This window comes from Metopolophium dirhodum, chromosome 8, assembly GCF_019925205.1.
Source record: "Metopolophium dirhodum isolate CAU chromosome 8, ASM1992520v1, whole genome shotgun sequence".
NCBI classification, from domain to species: Eukaryota; Metazoa; Arthropoda; class Insecta; order Hemiptera; family Aphididae; genus Metopolophium; species Metopolophium dirhodum.
The window spans coordinates 15,327,977-15,348,176 of NC_083567.1; the positions used below are offsets into that span (position 1 = coordinate 15,327,977).

At 31.6% G+C, this 20,200-nt stretch overlaps 4 protein-coding genes across 4 annotated transcripts in view; 2 read left to right on the top strand and 2 right to left on the bottom strand.

Annotated features, from left to right (window-relative positions):
• LOC132950992 (maltase A1-like) overlaps positions 1-2,047 on the top strand; it is a 33,909-nt gene extending 31,862 nt beyond the window's left edge. The window contains exon 11 of the mRNA XM_061022645.1: positions 1,652-2,047. The gene's annotated coding sequence lies outside the window, so the exon portion shown is untranslated. The remainder of the gene's footprint in view (positions 1-1,651) is intronic.
• On the bottom strand, positions 2,047-6,856 carry LOC132950990 (tectonic-3). Its single transcript, XM_061022644.1, has 6 exons — positions 6,296-6,856; positions 5,933-6,121; positions 5,635-5,848; positions 5,333-5,541; positions 4,443-5,078; positions 2,047-3,866 (listed from the first exon to the last, which is right to left on the bottom strand). The coding sequence occupies exons 1-6, from the start codon at positions 6,854-6,856 to the stop codon at positions 3,369-3,371; spliced, it is 2,307 nt and encodes a 768-aa protein (XP_060878627.1). The 3' UTR covers positions 2,047-3,368.
• Positions 6,857-6,859: 3 nt separating this feature from the next.
• Positions 6,860-9,101, bottom strand: LOC132950993 (B9 domain-containing protein 2). Its single transcript, XM_061022646.1, has 4 exons — positions 8,685-9,101; positions 7,929-8,054; positions 7,649-7,783; positions 6,860-7,038 (listed from the first exon to the last, which is right to left on the bottom strand). Exons 1-4 carry the CDS (start codon positions 8,770-8,772, stop codon positions 6,860-6,862), a joined length of 528 nt encoding a protein of 175 aa, XP_060878629.1. The 5' UTR covers positions 8,773-9,101.
• A 3,673-nt stretch (positions 9,102-12,774) lies between these two features.
• On the top strand, positions 12,775-16,682 carry LOC132951176 (ubiquitin domain-containing protein UBFD1-like). Its single transcript, XM_061022933.1, has 5 exons — positions 12,775-13,120; positions 13,200-13,660; positions 13,720-13,842; positions 14,680-14,868; positions 16,181-16,682. Exons 1-5 carry the CDS (start codon positions 13,108-13,110, stop codon positions 16,277-16,279), a joined length of 885 nt encoding a protein of 294 aa, XP_060878916.1. The 5' UTR covers positions 12,775-13,107; the 3' UTR covers positions 16,280-16,682.
• Positions 16,683-20,200: the final 3,518 nt, after the last annotated feature.

Consider the following 20,200-nt stretch of genomic DNA (forward strand, 5'->3'; position numbering starts at 1 on the left):
AGCATAAGCTTGAAAACAAATGTAAAAAAAAAAGTTTAAAAAAAAAAAAAAATGTAAAATGATTAACTCAATTTAAGTAAGTATAAGATATAAAAAAAAATGTTAAAGCAAGTCAAGTACAAAGAATGTGTAAAATTTTTTCTAACTTATTTAAATCAGCATAAGCTTGAAAACAAATGTAAAAAAAAAAATGTAAAATGATTAACTTAATTTTAAGCTAGTACTAATAAGAAAATAAATGTTAAGCATACGAAATACCAAAAAAAAAAATATTTATATATAAAAAAAATTAACTTTGTTTAACTTTTAAGTTATCATAAAAACAAAAAAAAAAATGTCTATGAACTAAATACATTGTAAGCAAAGTAAATATAAAAAATGTATAATTAGATTAGTTAAAAGTTAAAACTATGTAGAATATATAGGATAAAAACCAAAATATGTAAAAAAATTCATAACATGTCAACATGACAATATATTGTACACAAATATTAAAATTAAAAAAAAAAAACTGTATAGCTATCATTACAACACCAGATAGGGAACTTAAAATATAAAATACATAAGAATAGAAACACATCAATGGAATGCGGGGAATACGAACTTTCAGCTTCAGCTCTATCTTCCTAATTTTTGTTTTCCAATGTATTATGTAAACTTTAATATTACTTACATTGCCCCTTTTAGATTGTATAGTAAAATTTGTTTCTTTTATATATATATATATATAAATGTCCAGTTTAAATTGTATAACTTTTTTTCAACTTTCAACTTTCAACTTTTAATTTTTCAACTTTCAACTTTTAAGTTTTCGACTTTCAACTTTTTCTAACTTTATCTCTCCTCTACATGAATATTTGTATTGCTCTCACTCTCGCCTACGAGTGGTGTTGTGAGGGCACAACACAAAAAGTGCAGGGTGGATGTAATGATATGCTCACACACCATTATAATAAACTAAAATTTTACAGATTAATAAACAACAGCCAGACTGTCGCTTGTAGAAATCGGTCGCATCAAATAAAACCATTGATAACGACAACTAAGATATTGACACGCACTCATAACAATATTACGTAGGATGTGTGTGACTTTATTTTATGCTGACGCCAAAGAATAATTTAGTTCCCAGGCCCACGATAATTTAGTAAAAAAGCCACCCACCACTCTCTGGTCAGCATCCTCGCGTCCGTCCCTTAAACCAGTGCATGAGCACCAGCCACCAAGTAACAACCTCTCAAGTACCAAAGAAACCGATTTCAACGAGCGACAACTGGACTTCTTATGCAAGCAATAATCAGTGCGTTCGTTAATTCAATTTGTGTATTTGAAGTAGTACTTTATCTTATCTAAAACCTAAAACTCTCACAATACTGTCTACGAACAACTGCGAATCAGGTAAGGCATTTGATATAATATTTTATGTTGATTGCAGTCAATACGTTCTATGTGCTTTTTTTCATAAAATCATATTGTATGGTGTATTTGATATAATTCTCGAATACACGATCTCGAGAGCCCTCCGAACACCTGGAGGAAGGTAATAGCGTAATTTTACAATAGCTAACTTTTACTATTTTAATATAACTATCGACAGGAGTCGTATTTATATATTTTATTTATATTTTATCTTAATTTTACGTTATTACAGGTGCAATGTGCAATGTATACATCACGACTGTGTCGATAAAATTTTAAGTATGAGTAGACAGCAGTCTTGTGAGTATTTACACAGATTTCTTTATGTATATGGTAATCGTCATTTTGGAAATATTATATTATTTTTGTATTCTACCAATGGCATTTGAAATCTAATTAAAAATAAATACCTGATACTAAATTGCTCTAAGATATATCTTATAAGCTTAAAATATGCACTAGTCATTATTATAATTTAGTAGAAATTAGTATTTTTTTTTATAAATAAATCTGTAAAAAATTATTACGCCAAAAAACAAATTTTGCTACGCTGGGTAGTGTTATATGTTATATATGTTATATATACATTTAGCTGATTGACAAGTAGAGTAGTAGACGCACTAGGATAAGTTAGTATAATCTTTAGTTGTACTCTAATATAATATGATATAGCAGTCTATAGATAGGTACAATACTAAAATGTAAAGTATATTTTATTGTCAAGTTAAAATATGTTGTGAACACACCACACGTATACTTGAAGTGTAACTATATGTATACACGGTGTAACGAAAGATATGACAAATTAAATAAGCTATAACTAACTTTTGTTCTAACCAATACTAAAAAAAAATTGTATATAGTTTAGAGATGCTCGCTTTACAAATACGATATTTCATTTTTTATTTTAATATTTAATATTGAAAGAAAAAAAATTATCAATTTTCTGGGAAAAATTCAAAATAGCCAATTAATATAATTAATAAAATAAATGAATGGTTGGGATTTTGAGGTCAGAGTGGAGGGAGAGATTGCTGACATACTAGTGGGCTTTTGTAATGAGACGAAGGCAAATGACTGGAATGATTGGAATATTTTAATATATTTTGTTGTTTTGAGTTTTTGTGTTATACCTAAGTAATAACTAATAAGTAATAGCATTATATTGTTTGTGTGTACTTAGTAAGCATTCGTATTTCACGTAAGCTATATAGAAAATTCTTTTGCAAAAACAATTACAAATAAAGGTATTTTATGCATTTTAATTAATTAACAAAGACTAGCTGAATCATTGGCATTTAAAAGACCAATTTTATGTTGCTCATTGATCAGTATAATATATTATTATAGTAATTTATTGATGTCTTACTAAAATTATAAAGTGAAAATATATTTATTTATGAATTCTAAATTCTTCTCCTTCAGAATCGAAATTTAGGACTATCAAATGAGGGCATAATTTTACAATGGAAAAGTAAGTAGACAATTTGTATTATACAAAAATATTATTATGTTTATTTATTTTTATTTGTATTAGTTACCTACTACCTAGTCCTAGTACCTACCTATTATTTTATCATTAGGATTTTAATTTTACTTTATTGGCGATTGAAAATGATAAGATGTAACGGGGACGCTGTGTATCGTTTATATTTTATATGTTATTTTATTAGTTCCCCGTTACAAATCCACCCCCCGCCGGCCTGATAATTGATAAGCTTTCAATCGTCAATATTGATTATTGACGGTTTTAAATATTTTTGAATATATAAAATATAATTCAATAATAATATTATTGTGTAAAATATTATTGTTACAAATTATATTAATTTTTTAGATCTTTAGCGCTTTTGACATATTCTGTTGGATATAGTTTTATGTTGGTGCTTATGCCCTACTGATTTTGGCCCAAATGATATGTAATTTGTACACCTTTGGCGCTTATGTCATCAGTGGCAGTGTAGGTACGACAATAACACCTGCAGACCGACGACGAAATAGACTTTGTGAATGGAACGCGAGACTCGGGCGGCGCCGGACGACCAGAACGGATAGTAAAAGTCTTCGGGCAGTCTGAACTCGTACGTGGGTGGTTCGGCGAACGTCCTGACGGGCGGCCGGGTCAGGTCCACGTACACCACGGTGACCCTCACAGGCACTTCAACGGCCACCGACCGATCGCCGCCGCCGCCGCTGACGGTGACTGCCGACGCCGTGTAATTGGTCAGCACGCCAAGCACAGTGGCTCGCGGACCGTCAAACGGGCCCACGTGTGAGTACAACACCCGTATGTGCACGCCGTTCGTCACGGCCGGACACGAGTCTTCAGACGGAGGCGACTGCTGTACTGGCGGTTTGGCGACCACGAACGGTATCCACCTGGTTACGTCCGGGTCGCCGAGACTGGCAACCAGGGCACCTTCGTAATCTCCGAGAACTGCCATCGTCTGTAACATGATATCGTGGTGAGTTAAAAATAATATGTTTGTGTGTGATAAGAGGATGACGGCGCACATTTATTTTCTCTCTCTCGCCCACGCTCAACATTGCAAATTTGCAATGTAGGTATGTCCGTATGTTTTTAGCTTTAGTATCAGAGTGAATTGACCTATATGATCAAACTTATGAACAAAGTTAAGAACATTACCTGACACCTGTGTTTTTATGTTGGACCTTTTCACAATATTTCAATTTAAAAAGGTTCGTATTATGTGTTAAAGTGGAAATATTGTAAAAAATCCAACGTAAAAATATAGTTCTTAACGTTCTTAAATATAAGTTTTATAATATAAGATAAATTCACTCCAATATAAAAGCTAACAACCCAAGGTATATATAGGTTATGCCCCACCCGGGGCATGGCAGAAACCTACGGGTGCCCCATTAGAAATTCTGCCAAAACACAACACACACGTGTACCAACCTACCCAATTTAAAAACCTACAGTGCCCTCCCCCACACCCAATGGCCTATGTTGCCGCGGGTTACCCAATAAAAAAAAAAAAAATAATAATGTATCATACTTCGTTTTGAATGTAGTTACAAATGTCTGCAAACGAGACGCCGCCACTGGGTATGGAATGATCATCAGCTCTCTTGGACAACTGCATATTTCGACGTCGGACCCGAACGCGACACTGGACGTCGACGCTCTCCAAGAAGTTGACGGACTGCCGAGGCTCGGTGGAGTGAACACACCTACCGTACCCGTCCGTTTCTGGTAAGTACATCTTCTTCGGGTGTCGGAGTTTCACTACGTCTTTACCGGCCATGGTCACCAGCACTGGGCTCCCGGTCACGTAACCGGGCTTACCACTCCGCTCGTACGACTCCACCGCTGTCTTGACGGTGGCCCAGGCGAACCGAACGCCGAACCTCTGATCTAGGTAGATGGAACGACCGGCGTCCGGCACGTCCCGGTGATAGAAGTGCACGTCCACCCGGCGGACGCCCCTAGACCCGTTGTGCGTCACCAAGTACTCGACCCCGTCGACGACCCGACGGCAAACACCGCCTAAGTAAACAGGATCATAGTGCGAACGATTGTCGTTGCCTCTGGTACCGACGCCGATTTTTCCAACCTGACAATCGTACGACGATCCGTTCACAGTCATGCAGTGATGGTGCGCCGTCGCTTGGATGGTTACCAAATCGATTTTCTACAAATATCAAAAGTCTCACAGTTATCACTATTATCATCGATATCGGTATAATAATCAACACAGTTATTAAACATTTGCAATGGTACCTTCTATAATATAACGATTTATACTTTTTTTAATACAGTTCTATAGATCAGTTTTTAAAATATTCTACGAACCCATTACGTAATTTTCATGAAATAATTGTCACTTCCTTGCAATTAACATAATATAATAAACCTCGTAATAAACATGTAATATAGAATCTTTACCTCGGTCTTGTGGACGCTATTGTAAATGGGTTGCACCACTTTGAACAGCCCTCTTTCGCCGTAGTAGTACTTGAAGCTCAACGATGAGATGTTGTTACAAACGTCTGTCAGATTAGGCACGAACGTCTTGCAGTTTGTTTCCTTTGTTTTCAAGTATTCGACGGGTTGTTCCACGCTGCACAGTGAATCGAGAGCGCTATTTTTCAAACCTGATGAAAGGAAAACCTTATTAACGTTATACATTTTTGTTCACCACGTGGAGGTGGTGGTTGCGTCGGATACGCTAACAACTGTATACTGACCAAATGTTTTGATTTCAGAAGAATTTACGTCAGACACGACATTAAACATCCATCGCAAAGACTTGTAAGTAAGGTCATAGTTGTTGTATATGGAGGAATCCACTGGAAGTGTAGAAGTGAAAGGATAATGTCTGCTTATGGCCTTTTCATCGCGCCAAGTAAAGATGTCGCGTTTCCGAAGAGAAGTTGCTACTTGCGTTTCGGATTCGATTGTCTGTAAAACACGTTATCGAAACATACAGCTTTACAACATATATCTACTTATATATTATATAATATAATATAGGTATATAATTACGTCTCGTTCGGGATAGAAATAATCCGATGGTACGTTTTCGATCACCACGTAAAACAACGAAGAATCGAACAAGATTGATTCTTGCTTTATCAAAGTAGACTTGGCTTGATCGGGACACAACGTGAATGTTTTCAAATCGTGATTAGTGCAATCTGTGTCGCAGCAACAGTTTATGTCACAGCTGCCGTACTATGAATAATAAGTATTATAAAACTTCCACACATATAATGGATTCCATAAGGAAATTAGGTAGCAATTATAGGTTAGGTTATGATGATATGCGAGATAGTTTAACAGATAAAAATGGCCTGTCTAGTTTTTTTTACATTGGTGTTTAAATACAAAACGATTTGGTATACTTACGATTAGGTCACAGTGGCAGTATTTATAGGGAACGAAACGAACGACTTCTGCGCCGTTTTCAGACAAATATTTTGGCGGCGAAGCACTAGTAAATTCTGTAACAGTGGTGCTGGTGCTGGTAGTATTGGTGGCGTTTGTCACCGGCAAATTCGTTTCAGTTGCCGTAGCGTTAGCTTTTCCAACTGAAGGTTTAACGACGACAGTGACGTTTGAGCTGGCAGAAGTAGTGTTTCCAGAACCGCTGGCCTTGTCACCGCCAAGGGACATGACGGTTCTGTCATCAACCTGTACGACCACGTCTTTGAGCGTCGATCCTTTGGAATCGTTTCCGGAGACGTCGTAACGAACTATTTTCGGGCTACTACCCCCGACAGTGGTAGTTTTGAGCGCATTTTTTGGCGTTGTCGCCGTCGTTATTGCCGCAGCCACAACCACCGTTGGCTGCACCGAGCACGTTTCGTTGGCCACGCAGTCTTTGATGGTGGGCGTCTCGGCGTACGCACAGCTAAACGACAATAAAGCCACGGTCGTGAAAAAAGCCGCTCGTCTACTTTTGACCATCGTTTATAGTTCCACTCCGTACCGCCTAAAGTTCCGGGCGATCACGTTGAATCGGAAGCGCACCGTTCCCAGCGACTCGGTGTGCAACCGGTACCGGTCCGTGCCACAGTATACGAAATCCGGCGATTTCAACTGGGCGCCACCGCCGAGAAAGAACCGGCGAAACTCGTCCCTGAGATTACCTAAAAATCGTTCTCCGAGTTATTACATAATATCCACGATCAATATTGATCTCAAAAGTTGTATACAAAAATGTATTCTGTTAAGTGTATCGTGAAAAAAATTATAAACCGGATTTAAGATCATAAAACTTAAAAGTGATAATATATAGCCTGCTTTAATTTGGGTATTAACGAGAGCCAGTAATATAATTTTAGCAGTACTTTTTTAAAATTAAAATTATAGTTATAGTAGTATACTTACATCATTACATTTCTTAATCACAAGAACATTACAATTTCGAACATGGATATAGATATATGATACCGAAGTAAAACTATGATTGAATTTGAAACTATAGAATTAACTTATTTCATTCAACTATTCGAGTATCCGGAAAAACAGATTCCGGAATTCGATACCTTTTTGAACTTAGATCACAATCGGTCTGCAAGCGATTATTCAGCACTAATCGCTAATACCTATAATACCTATAGTTACCCATAATCCATATATTGTTTTAAAGTCTTAACTATATTAGCCCATATATTTTATAAAATTTGATTATTATTTGAAACTTATAATAATATGTTTCTATGCACATTGTTATATTATAACTTAACATATACTGACCGATCGGCCGCCAAGTGTGGCAATCTACCGTGTGCGTTCCCGGCGTGGTCGGCACGTAACAAAATCCGTACCCGTAAATCTCGCTACGTCCGTAACTGTCGTAGTGATATACTTGCACGTGAAATTTAGGCCAACCTAGAAACGGAAAACAACGTTGACATCCGTGTATAATATAAAATAATGTTTTTAACTAATTACAATATGAGTACCAGTACCTATATAATACATTATAATAACCGTAAATTGAACAAGTAAATACCTACTATTATAATGTATGTACCTTGTATGCCTTTGGACGCGAAGTGAATGTCGATCGGGTGACACCACCAGGTTCTGCTATCGTAAGACGGCGAGTCAACTTGGGTTTGTCCTTCTTTGTGACCAGATATAATTTTCCAGTTAGTACCTGAGTGAGTATGTTATGTTTAGTTATAGAAAACGCCATTACATTAAATTGACAATATTAACATAAGATAAACTAATATTATAATTTATAAGATACAAATTAAACGGTTATATACGCTCCTGCTGTTTGCAAAAGTTTCGAACATTTTATAAAAAAATGAATTAATGAATTAATAAATATAGGTATTGTAATCAAAATCAACCACTTCATTACTTCAACTATAAACAACTGTCGGGAAAAAGCTGCAATTTTAATACACATATATTATTATTTGAGAAATCATTAACCAATGCACATTGCAAACGATTTGGATTTCAGTAGAAAAAAATATATATCATTCTATAATCTATATACTAAATAGGTATCGAATCTAAACGGAAAAAAATGTCCTCAGGCTATATTTATGTGCATATGTTGGTACAGGAGGTATACACACAAATATTGCACGCTTAATGCTTACATAGAGTATAATATTATATATGTATGTGTGTGTGTGTGCGTGTGTGTGTGTAATAAATCAATGCAAGTGCATAAACGTTATTTTGCAATACAAATAATAATGATAAAACAAGCATAATAGAACAGCGTCAATACATCATTATATAATATAATATAAAGACTTATCCTCACCAGCGTGAACGCTCCATTTGCAAAATAAACTCTTGGACGGAAACTGTTCGGCGCTACACAGTTGTCCGATGATGAAAAGCTCGGCCATAACGGAGCGTACGAGATGTCAGTTCCGCCGAGTTCATTGCGGTGTGCACATGGTGTTTTTCTCACACTGGTTTACGGCACAGCCGCCGATCAAAAATCGAAATTGAACAGAAATCGTGCGTATATTAGGAAACCCTTAAATTCGTAATATATCCATCTATAATAGAAAATTGTTATTGGTACATCTACCGTTATAACCCACTACCACTGCAGTACCGCACTACTGTGTTTCTATCACTTAAGCAATACAGGTACAACTGTGTTAGGTATAATATAATATATATTATGTTCGTAAACATACGAGTGAAAATTGCTTGTCACGGTGACCAGTTTTTTTTTAATGTATAATAATATATTATATTTCGTATTGTTGTTGTTTATGGACGAATACTCGTTGCCTAGCGACCGACTTTACCACGACCCTTATTCGTATACATGATAAGATACGGACTAACGGACTGCATCAGCACAGCTATGGGGAAAAATTTACACAGTAGTACCTATAACTGGCTATAAGATAATGCATTCTAATCTGATTTTTAAGCCCAAAAAAAAAATATCAAGAGTTTTAAGTGGTCACTATGGGATAGATGGTAAGAGTATAAAAATGTTTATAAAAAAATCAATTCATTAATTATTTAATTAATATAAAATAAATATTGGGTTGCGAACACGGGCACTCGCAGGCAAATGTATTTCAAATAGGCAATAGCGAAAAAAATTAACTAACATAGTAAAAAGTATTAAAATTACCTACTAATAAACTTATTGATATGGTATCAAAAAATAAAAATGGGAAGAGATTTGGGGTGTCCAAAGGCAAATCAATTTTTTTTTCTGTTCTTAATTAACATCAACAACAGCGGTCAGTGGTCATTAGGCATTAGCAAGGCTCGGAACTTTAAGCGCTAAAAACTACTCAAATATGCGCATACATATGCGTTAAAAAACATCAAAATATGCGGTATATTATGCAGTAAAAAAAAATGGAAAATATGCAAAACTATGCAATTTATTGAACAAAATAAATTGTACATGCAAAATTACAAATTTATATTAGGTACCTTCCTGAAAAAATTAAAAGAAAAAAATTCATGCTGCATCCCTTATGTATTGCTGTGTCATCCTGTTTGTATACCTTCATATCACCACTCATCAAACTTTAATCTTCTTGAGTTCCTACAAAAAAGTTAATATATTTTTAATTTATATCATGGTACAAAATATTATTGCAGTGGTAAATTTGGATAAAAATAAATACGGGCTGGTCGGCGGTCACGTATATCACGTATCTATAAACCTTGACTATTACCTACGAGTTCTCAGTACTTTAGAGATTATAATATTATTGTCGAGTGCATTGGGTATAACACGATATTATAAAATTTAGAATTTTGGCTGTCATAAATCTAATAATTTTTTATTAAACTATAAATTTCTAAAAAAAAAAAAATGTTTTCGTTAAATCTATGAAATATGCATAAAAATGTTCTTAAACCTAAAATATGCGAATTCGTACATAAAATAACAAAATATGAAAATTATGCAACAACAATTTTTGTTTTTGAAATATACGTATTATGAATCGAATTTGTATCGATAATCAAAATTTCAATATGCACTTTCTAGACAAATATGCAAATGCCTAAAGTTAGGCCTTGGTCATTAGTAATACTTTTTTTTATTATTAAATATTAAGTTATACAATTTAGTTTTGTCTAGAATTTTAAAACTAGCGTCATCAGGTCCGAGTTTGACGAGAAAACACTGATAACAAAAACAAATTAATTACTAAAGTAATCCTTAATACAATTAAGCCACAGTTGAACGTTGGTTTAGTTCAAACTACGCTTAAGAAAATTTAAGTTGGCATTAAATTATGGTGCAACAATCTTAAATTTTAAGTTAGACTTAAGCTACGCTTAATTTTTAAGTTGTATTGGTGCAAACGGCCATGAGAGTTCTTAGTTCCGTTTCGCAAGTATTGGACCCTGGTTTTTCTTCCTTTACCACGAGGTATCCATGCAGATGCGCCGTTTATGGGAGGGGGTAAGGCCGTAGGGGCCAGTCCCCTCTAGGCATCATAAACTATGTATAAATAATAACTTCTTTCAAAAATCTGTATAGAAGTTCGGAATGTTTATAAGTTATAATCACGGCCTACAAATTTTACTATTAAGAGGGTAAATAATTGAAAGTAAAATATTTTGGACCAAAAAGATAATGCCCCCTCCCCCCCACCCAGAAGACGAATCAAATCCGATACTGTATCCGTGTGTAAGACGGGTGTGGCCGATGCGGAGTCTGTTGATATAAAATCAATTTTTATTAGCTAAAAAATCTAGATAATTCTCTGCTGCACGAAAAAACATTGGATCATGTACATTATGTTTTTGTTGGGCTCTGTTCTAATAATATAACAATGCGCAAACAATTGTAATATATGTAATATGTTTATCGCGTAAAGCAAATCGGTCGATAAAATTCTAGTTTGTTTGTTTATTTAGTTGTAAAATTATTACTTTAACATTTTTTTTTTCAGATTACAAGATATAACAGGGATTCGATACCGTAATTTTTTGTCTTTGTCCAACACACGCGCGACACATAATTTTAGACGTGTTCTTTGCCAAAAATACCAATTGATCTAACGAAGCGATAGAATTCTAAAAACAGATTTGAATTTTTCGTCTTTTAAGTCTACTAGAAATCGACTTTCTCACATCTTGGATTTTAGATTCTGAGCGAAGCGAATGTATTGATTTTACAATGATGTGTGTTTTTTTTTTGTTTTTTTTTAATTTTTTTAATTTTTTTAATTTTTTAATTGTTGTGTCTGTCATCACCTTTTAGGACAGTAAAAGTGCTTGGATTTTCTTTAACAGTAACTTTTCTGATAGGAAAGTGAATCTAGTTGGTACTTTGGGGGAGTCAAAAGTAAAAATTTCCCAGTAGTTTTCAAAAGCGACGTGAAAAACAAAAGAAAAATTAAGGAAAAATGGGAATTTTTACGCAAAATCTGTTTTCGAGAAAATCGATTTTGGTTTTTGGTGTAACTCTAAAACAAATGACCGTAGGGACATGAAATTTTGACTGAATGTTTATATTAGCATTTTCTATACACCATAAAATTTTGAAAATATTTTGACTCTTTTTGAGCTGTTTACGGACATTGTCAGTTTTCAATTTTTTAGTTTTTTTTTCTATAAATATCAATAAAATTTTATCTGTCGAGTAAAAAAGCTTTAAAATTTAATATAAGGCTCCGGATATATCGTTCAGTTGAAAAATATTAAAAATACATAGGCACAATTTTTTTTTATAAGCATTTAAAGTTCAAATTTTGACAACATTTATCAAATTTATAATTGTATAAAATAAATATGTATAAAATGTTTAACTTTTATGGCTAAGGATTGAAAATTTAAAACAAGGCTCCACGTAAATAGGTTATATATAAATTACTTTATTCACAATAATATCATCAAATATACTTGGTAATATCATAGGCTGACTGACCGTTTTCGCTCAGAATCGTTTTTCTTATACAATGATATTATATCATTGAATTCAAATTTAACACCATCCATTACAGTGACCCACTTGTAACCTACTGTACAGCAGAGCGACATCCACTTTTTAATTTTAATTTCTTCAAAAATTGAATCAGCACAATTTTTTAATTCCTTTTTTAATTATAATAATTTTTTTAGGAATTTGGGAGATAATATCAAAAATGTGGGAAGTCGATTCCAAGAAGACTTATAGTATATGGTAGTATCTAAAAAGCCTTTATAATAAAGGCTTTAATATGAAGGCTGTCTAGTAGAATCTATAGCCGTGACAATAATGACTATAATAGATACCCTAAAGCATAGAACAATAGTATGGTAATTCCGAGAATTTTCTTTGAGTTCTCGCGAAGCTGCCGCACTGTCCGTCTCATTGATAAGCGTACTATACAGTACCACACAGTACCACCACAGATTACCACTTAGCCGCAAAGATAACACGGGAATCAAAATTGTTCGTATCATTCGTTTTCGTTTACCTGCTTAAATATTGTTTAATAAATGATGATCATCGTGACAAAGTATTTAAGTACACAGTGACGTCTAGTCAATTAGATGTTCGTTGTGTCATTTATCCGTTGAAATTTGATTGTGTTGCCGCATCTTGTCGATAATACGTAAATTTTTTTCCCTCGATAGAAGGCTCAGGTCCGTTATTTAACCGATCGACAGGAGTTAATCAATGTGGGAACTGGACTGGTGGATTGAAATTTAGAATAAATTACATTGTTATCATTGTACGGTAATTGTTGTTGGACAGCTAAATGGAGTCGCCTGGTGAGTAACTGTAGTTAATGGGTACTGGTACTGTAGCATTGGACTCATATCAAATTTGTATATTGGTATCTGATTTTAGAAGAAATAAACGGTCACAGCGAGGCCAAAGATGAGACAAAAGTAGTAGAATGCGCTGTAAAGGAAGAGTCTTCTGAATGTACTGCAAAGGAGAAATCTATTGAAAGTGCCGTAAAGGCGATAGCTACCGAAAGTGTTGTGGAGGAGCAAACGACAGAATCTGCTGATAAAGATGAAGCATGTGATTTGATCCTTGATTCCCCGTCTGTGGAATTCACTATAATACACAACAAAGACAAGTACACGGTTTCCATGCCATTATTGTCCACAATTGCGCAACTTAAAGACAAATTGGTTGACATGATAGGCGTACCAAGCAAGATGCAAAAAATCATGATCAAGGGTTTGGCAAAAGACGATCAAACTCTAGAGTCTTTGAATGTTAGTTCCTCTTCCAAAATAATGGTAGTCGGTGCCAAGTTACAAGATATTGTAGCTGTATCAGTAGCTAATGTTGAGGAGGTTTGTGAGAATCGCTTTTTTAAATTATTACAAATTTATAATACTTGTACTTTTCTTAGGAATCGGGTTCATCAAAATCAGGTTCATCGGTTAAAGAACCATTATGTAAGAAAAAATTGCATCTAAAAGTGTTGGAACGAGGTATACCCGATGATGCTTTGGTTGGGATTTTAAATATCAAGGTTTGTTTGTCCTTATTAATAAGTTTATCAATATATGTATCTGTGATGGGCATCAATTAACGCCAATCGGTAATTACATAGTTGGTAATATATAAACAAGTTATTAAAAAATGCATTATATTGGGAACTAGTTTTTTTTCTTATCTTCAATTAGCTAGGTAAAGCAAATTTTTGAATTAGTAACTATCAATTAAATATTTATATTTATTCATTTCTATTAATTATTCATTTTAATAGGTAATAACTAATAAGTACTAAGTAGATAATATTTATGTGTATTTTCTATATTTTCAATACTATATTGGTATCATACAATTTTCGAAATCGCAAAACAATATTGGAAAAATCGAAACAATTTCAATACACAATATTATTTAATGTTCTCTGAAAAAATAATTTTTAATAATTTAGTTAAATATTATATTTAACATGGTGTTTGTGATAATTTAATTTTAAAGACACTATGAAATTAAAATATTACTTAGGTGATATTATCTAAGTAACCTATACTCCTTCTCAAAAGAGAATAATCAGTCTGCCGATCGATTTTTATCAGTGCTGCGCTTCTCCCTCCAACTACCTAGAGTGGCTGTGTTAGCACAATTCTCAAGATGTTAGCCAATCGCATCATTCACGATTTGTAAAAAGTGATAGTTCTCTTTTGCGACAGAGTATAGTTAATATTTTCTATTTTGAAAACAAAAAATTTAATTAACATATTAAAATGTTGTAATTGTTTAACTATTGACAACAATCATATGGTGAAAACATATTAAGGCCCCTCCTCCTTTCACCTAAAATTATGGGTATTAGAAATCATAATATTTTGTATTTTAGGATCCATTACCACCACACCCTTTAAGTGGAATGCTTAATAAGCACGGGGGAAAAGTAAGACTGACATTTAAATTGGAAGTGGATCAACTTTGGATAGGTACTAAAGAACGAACTCAAAAGGTTGCTATGAATACTATCAGGCATGTGGTTAGTGAGCCAATCGAAGGACATGAAGAGTATCATATAGTGGTAAGTCTTTACTTATTTTATACAATGAGTACTGAGTAGATATAAATTATCTATCACTATAATCTTAAAATAACTTGTTTTTCAGTATAATACTGTAATATATTAGATATATATAATATATATAATTTATAAAATTATACTTAAAAACAAGTTATTTAAAGATTACTGTGATTGATTTCTTATGGGCTTACTTTTTTAAAAAATCCTGATTTTTTTCTTTAAATTATACAAAATATGTATTATCTGGTTTCAAATAACTTGTTTTAATAGATTTTAGCTTACCCTCAGAAACTTAATGTATATAATATATCTAATGGCTAATACTACAATCTACAAAATATAGTAAAATTGTTTTATTAAAACCTTGGTATGATTTGTATATAGGTATTTTGTATTTTATTTACTTAGAAATAATCCTAATTGTTATTCAAGTAAAACCAAGATATTGTTATTTCATTTTTTTTATACAAAAAAGTATATACAATTTATGTACAAATACTATTTTCTTTTATAATTAATGGATTTTCTAGGAATATAGGTATAGAATCAATATACAATTTTGATAGCTAAATACAGTTTTAATTTACTTTTAAATGTCTTTAACAATTGTATCTTTTAAACTATATTATTGCAGATAGCTACTTATAAAATGTAAATTAATTACATAATATTAATATTATATTTTATATTTTAACATTCAAGTATGCTGATGATTAACTTTCAATTACATAAAAATCAACAACTCGTTTGCCTGCACAACAGATATTTTTTTTCCTAATAAAAAAAGATTGTTTTACTACAGTTTAAAGATTATACTCTCTTTAAGTTCGATAAAATATTTTTAGTCCTTGTTGTTTTGTAACTATGGGTAGGATAATCAAATTTATAGATCTTTTGGTTTTGTTTGAATTTGAAAAACATCGAAACATTTTTCAACCCATTTTAATCGATAAATACTTGGATTACTTGTTTAAAAACATTTAAAGCATTGCCACCAAAGAATAAATTATTAAATACATTACATTTGATAGTTGAACCTTTTATTAACAAAAATTTGGTCATAGTGATTAATTTTAGAAACTGAAATATTTGAACTTACAACATACTATATAATACATTCATCTATAGATTTTAATAAGTAATAATTTGATAATTGTTTTCAGAATTTATCAATATGATCATAAAAATATATTAATTGCTACTTGTACATAAATTAAAGAAATAATATTGATTATACTAGTATGTAGTAATACAATATGAAAATATTTATGTATATTCATTAAATAATGCTTTTTGTCTATTTTTATAACAGGGTTTCCAGTTGGGAACAACAGAAGCATCTCGTTACTGGGTATACTGGGTACCAGCACAGTATGTAGACTCCATAAAAGAAGCTATATTTGGTGGTTGATCGTGTGTTGTTGTGATTCTAGTCGATTTTTTTCCATACAACACTTTTATTATATACATTCATTAAATCAAATTATATATATATGGATGTTTAATTTAATTTTAACAGCTCAAAATTTTGATTTCTATTATTATTCTTGAAAAAATTACCAGATTGTATTTATAAAAATTATTTTGTTTTCCAATACTGTAAATTACAAGTACACATTTCCAGAACGAATGATAAATATTTCGATAATGTATAAAATAAAAATCAAGTTCCTCGAAATAATAAATTGTGTATTTACATTTGCATAGTTTAAAACCAGTTAAGCGCATCATTTTAAAATGTGAGTGTTTATTTTACTCAATTTAATTATGCTGTATTTTATACAAGTAATATAAAAACTAAGTTTTCTGATAAATGTTGTTTCTTATCATATATTCAGACATGCACTGGTTATTTAATCATGTAAGATATTGATATATATATATATTTGAAGTCATACCAAAATTGTTTAAACATACCCAAGTTTAAAAGATTGACATAATATAATAATTAATAAGTTTTGCACTATTTGTAACGTAGGTATTTTGTGACAATAATCAACTATGCTTATGAATCTGATTTACAAAACGTCAAAAAAAAAAAAAAATTATTAAATTATTAAAAAACAGAAATCACTAACATAATAAAAACTAAAACTATAAATTCTTATACTATAAATATCAGTGTGAAAAAAATTCAATGTAAAATAATAGAATTGATAGATGACAACAATTAGTAAAAGAAGATAGAAACAACAATTTTGCAGTAAATTTTTATTTTTTTATTTTTATTTTTTAAAATTATGTACGAATACTGCAGGTATTTTATACTCTTTTAAGATATTGATAACGGTAAACATTTGTCAAATAGCTTTGTAGTTTCAAATCGGCAACTGATTATATTATCGGAATTGAAAACATGATAAATGATAATGAATCACCAAAATTACTTTATAATAATTATTACTCATTAGGGCCATTTTATCAATCAATAGTTAAATAGTGGTTTAACTAATCTTGGTTTTTAATTAACCGAAGATTAAAATAATTTTAATTTTATCAATCAAATTTATCCCGAGTTTAAGTGATCTGGGTTTTAATTATAATTACTGATGAGTTTTATTTTTATTTTACCTTTGTGTAACAGTTGTAACTTCTTGTTGAACAATTTCTAATACAATTTTAAAAGTATTTTTAGTCAAACGGAATCTGGCAAAAAAATCCTGGTCGTCCCATTTATTTAAATGGTCTATTCTAGTTGACAATAAATATGGTCTTCAAACTTTATTAAAGTTTTGGTTTATATAACCCAAAAACTCAAACTCTTCATCAGTGCTGCTGTCACTGCTACTGCTACTACTTAAATCAGCCATCTAGGATGAATTTTATTGATTTTATTGATTTTTAAGTACCTACCTACGATATATGTAATGCTGTGATGATGTCAAATTGATAGGCATTATAAATTAAATTGGCAATTACATTTAAATAATCACCTATTTAAAGAATATTTTTATGATATGTCAAAAAATTGTATTATAATAGCCCTACAAAATATAGCAACCTAATAACATTGAACTTAATCACAGATTAAATTCCTTAACTGACCATAAATTGTCAGTTAGTTAAAACTTTGATTAAGGTACAGTTAAGATTTAACCAAGAGATCATAAAATCAAAATTTTAGTTTAACTTAAGATTAATATTAACTCAAGTTTAAATTCATTTAACTGATGATTGATAAAATGGGCCTTACTGATATACTTATAATATTATATAATAATTTATATTTTATTAAACTACTCATTATGCTAACTATAATATCAAAACTCTAGTTGGATATATTTTGATACATTTAAATTAATTTTGAATGTTATTTATATCGTGTGTGTGTGAATATTGGTTTTAAGTTAAAATGTTGAATAATTATTTTTAATTTTTCAACAATTTTATATTATATAAATAAAGGAAATATTATACTCTGCACCCAATAAGAGCGCACCGCGCTGGCGCATCCAAATGAATCGCAGAGCGACGTCCGGGTCTATTCGCTCTGTCATTGGTCGCCGGGCGTCGGTCGGGTTCGCCGCCGTCGTGAATACAGGGAACTGAAGTAATAATGCGTTTCACGCGTAGTATACAGTAAAATAATACACATATTTTTCGTTTTTTTTTCTTAACATAGGTATTGCACACAATATATCATAAACGTTTTTACTCTTACCACCATTTTTTCCCTTAATTTTTGTACCTACGTAACCCCGCGTAATACCGTTGAAATGGTGTGATAATATACAACACTCTGTATACACAGTTGACCCTGCCGCCGCCGGAACACGCTGCGGTAGCGCACTCTGTCATGCGCGAACTTCGACCGGTTTTCGTACGCCGCCCGGTGCGCTCTTATTTGGTACAGAGTATTACAATACAATAGGTACCTCTCTATATTATTTATATAATTAATACCTAATATTTTTAAATTAATTACGATACACTGAGGGTGGCATTACTCTAATTTTATTGAGTGGATCTTCTCCCCCAGTCACCCATTCTCAATTAACGAGTATGGTACTACACTTGTAAGTTGTAGGTAATCATTAGATTTAAAAATAGACTATGGCTTTATTTTGAAATTCAGATTGAATATTTAATTTGTCTTTATCGAGGTATACAAAATATAACATATAACTAGTCAATGAACGAAAATAATATGCAACATATCCTGGTTCTATGTATATTAAATAGAAATGGCTATCAAAGTTCTTTGATTTAATTAAACAATTATTGAAAAGGTGAGGAAAAAAATAAAGCTTTTCGAAGATGATACTGATTGTGACACAACAGCAGATGAAGAAATGGGCAGAAAGAAAATGTAAAAAATATCACAACAAACATTATTCAGATGATGAAGGGGATAGTGAATTATTTCTGCTACACACTTTAAGAAGAAGGCTTCTTGGTTTGTTTTCAAGTTCAATAACTTATGCCTTTGGATACAAATTATGAAGATTACAATAATTCAAACAGTAGCAAATTATATTTAATCTTTTTTGCCATACAAATGTAAATATTTAAAAATGTGTCAATAATTTTATTTTATTGTATACATAACATTGTATGCATCACAAATAATTATTAATAGTCCACTTAATATTATATATTATGATTTGTAATAAATACAAATGTCATCTTCACCAATAAGGAGGAAACATTTTAATAATAATAATATTGATTCTGTACCAAAATTTCACTTATTGAATAAGTACATTTTAAATATTTTTAAAAATGTGTACCTATGTGACATATCATAATGAATAAATACATATTATTATATATTTTATATTAATTGATATGCATTTTTGATTTATTATTTTCATGTCATGATTACAATGTCATGTGTAGTTTTAAAATGTATACATTATATGTATAGTTAATTTATTCAAATCAATTGTACACCTGGAAACACAGAAATTGAAAATATAAATGACCAATGCATTTGTTTATTACAAATATTATTTATTTATGTTAAAAAATGATTAGTTATGGATGTAAATAATTAGATGAATGTAATTGACAACATTATTGAAATCACAAAAGGTAATATAAAAATAGTTGCTTGTGGTAGGTTGAACAACACATTAAAACAAAATATTGCAGTAAAACCGAAAAAAAAAACAATATCATTAGTTTTAAAGCTAAATGTCACACTGTAGTGTATTAATAATATTAGTAATTCACAAAGTGGATCTGTATCGATTGATTGGAGACAGTATAAATTATATATATACAAAAGAAACATTTTTTTTACAACTGAAAGAATATTGAAGGAACATTGAACCATAGACTCAATACTTATAAATTATAATATATTATAAGTCTATGCACGGAACATTGT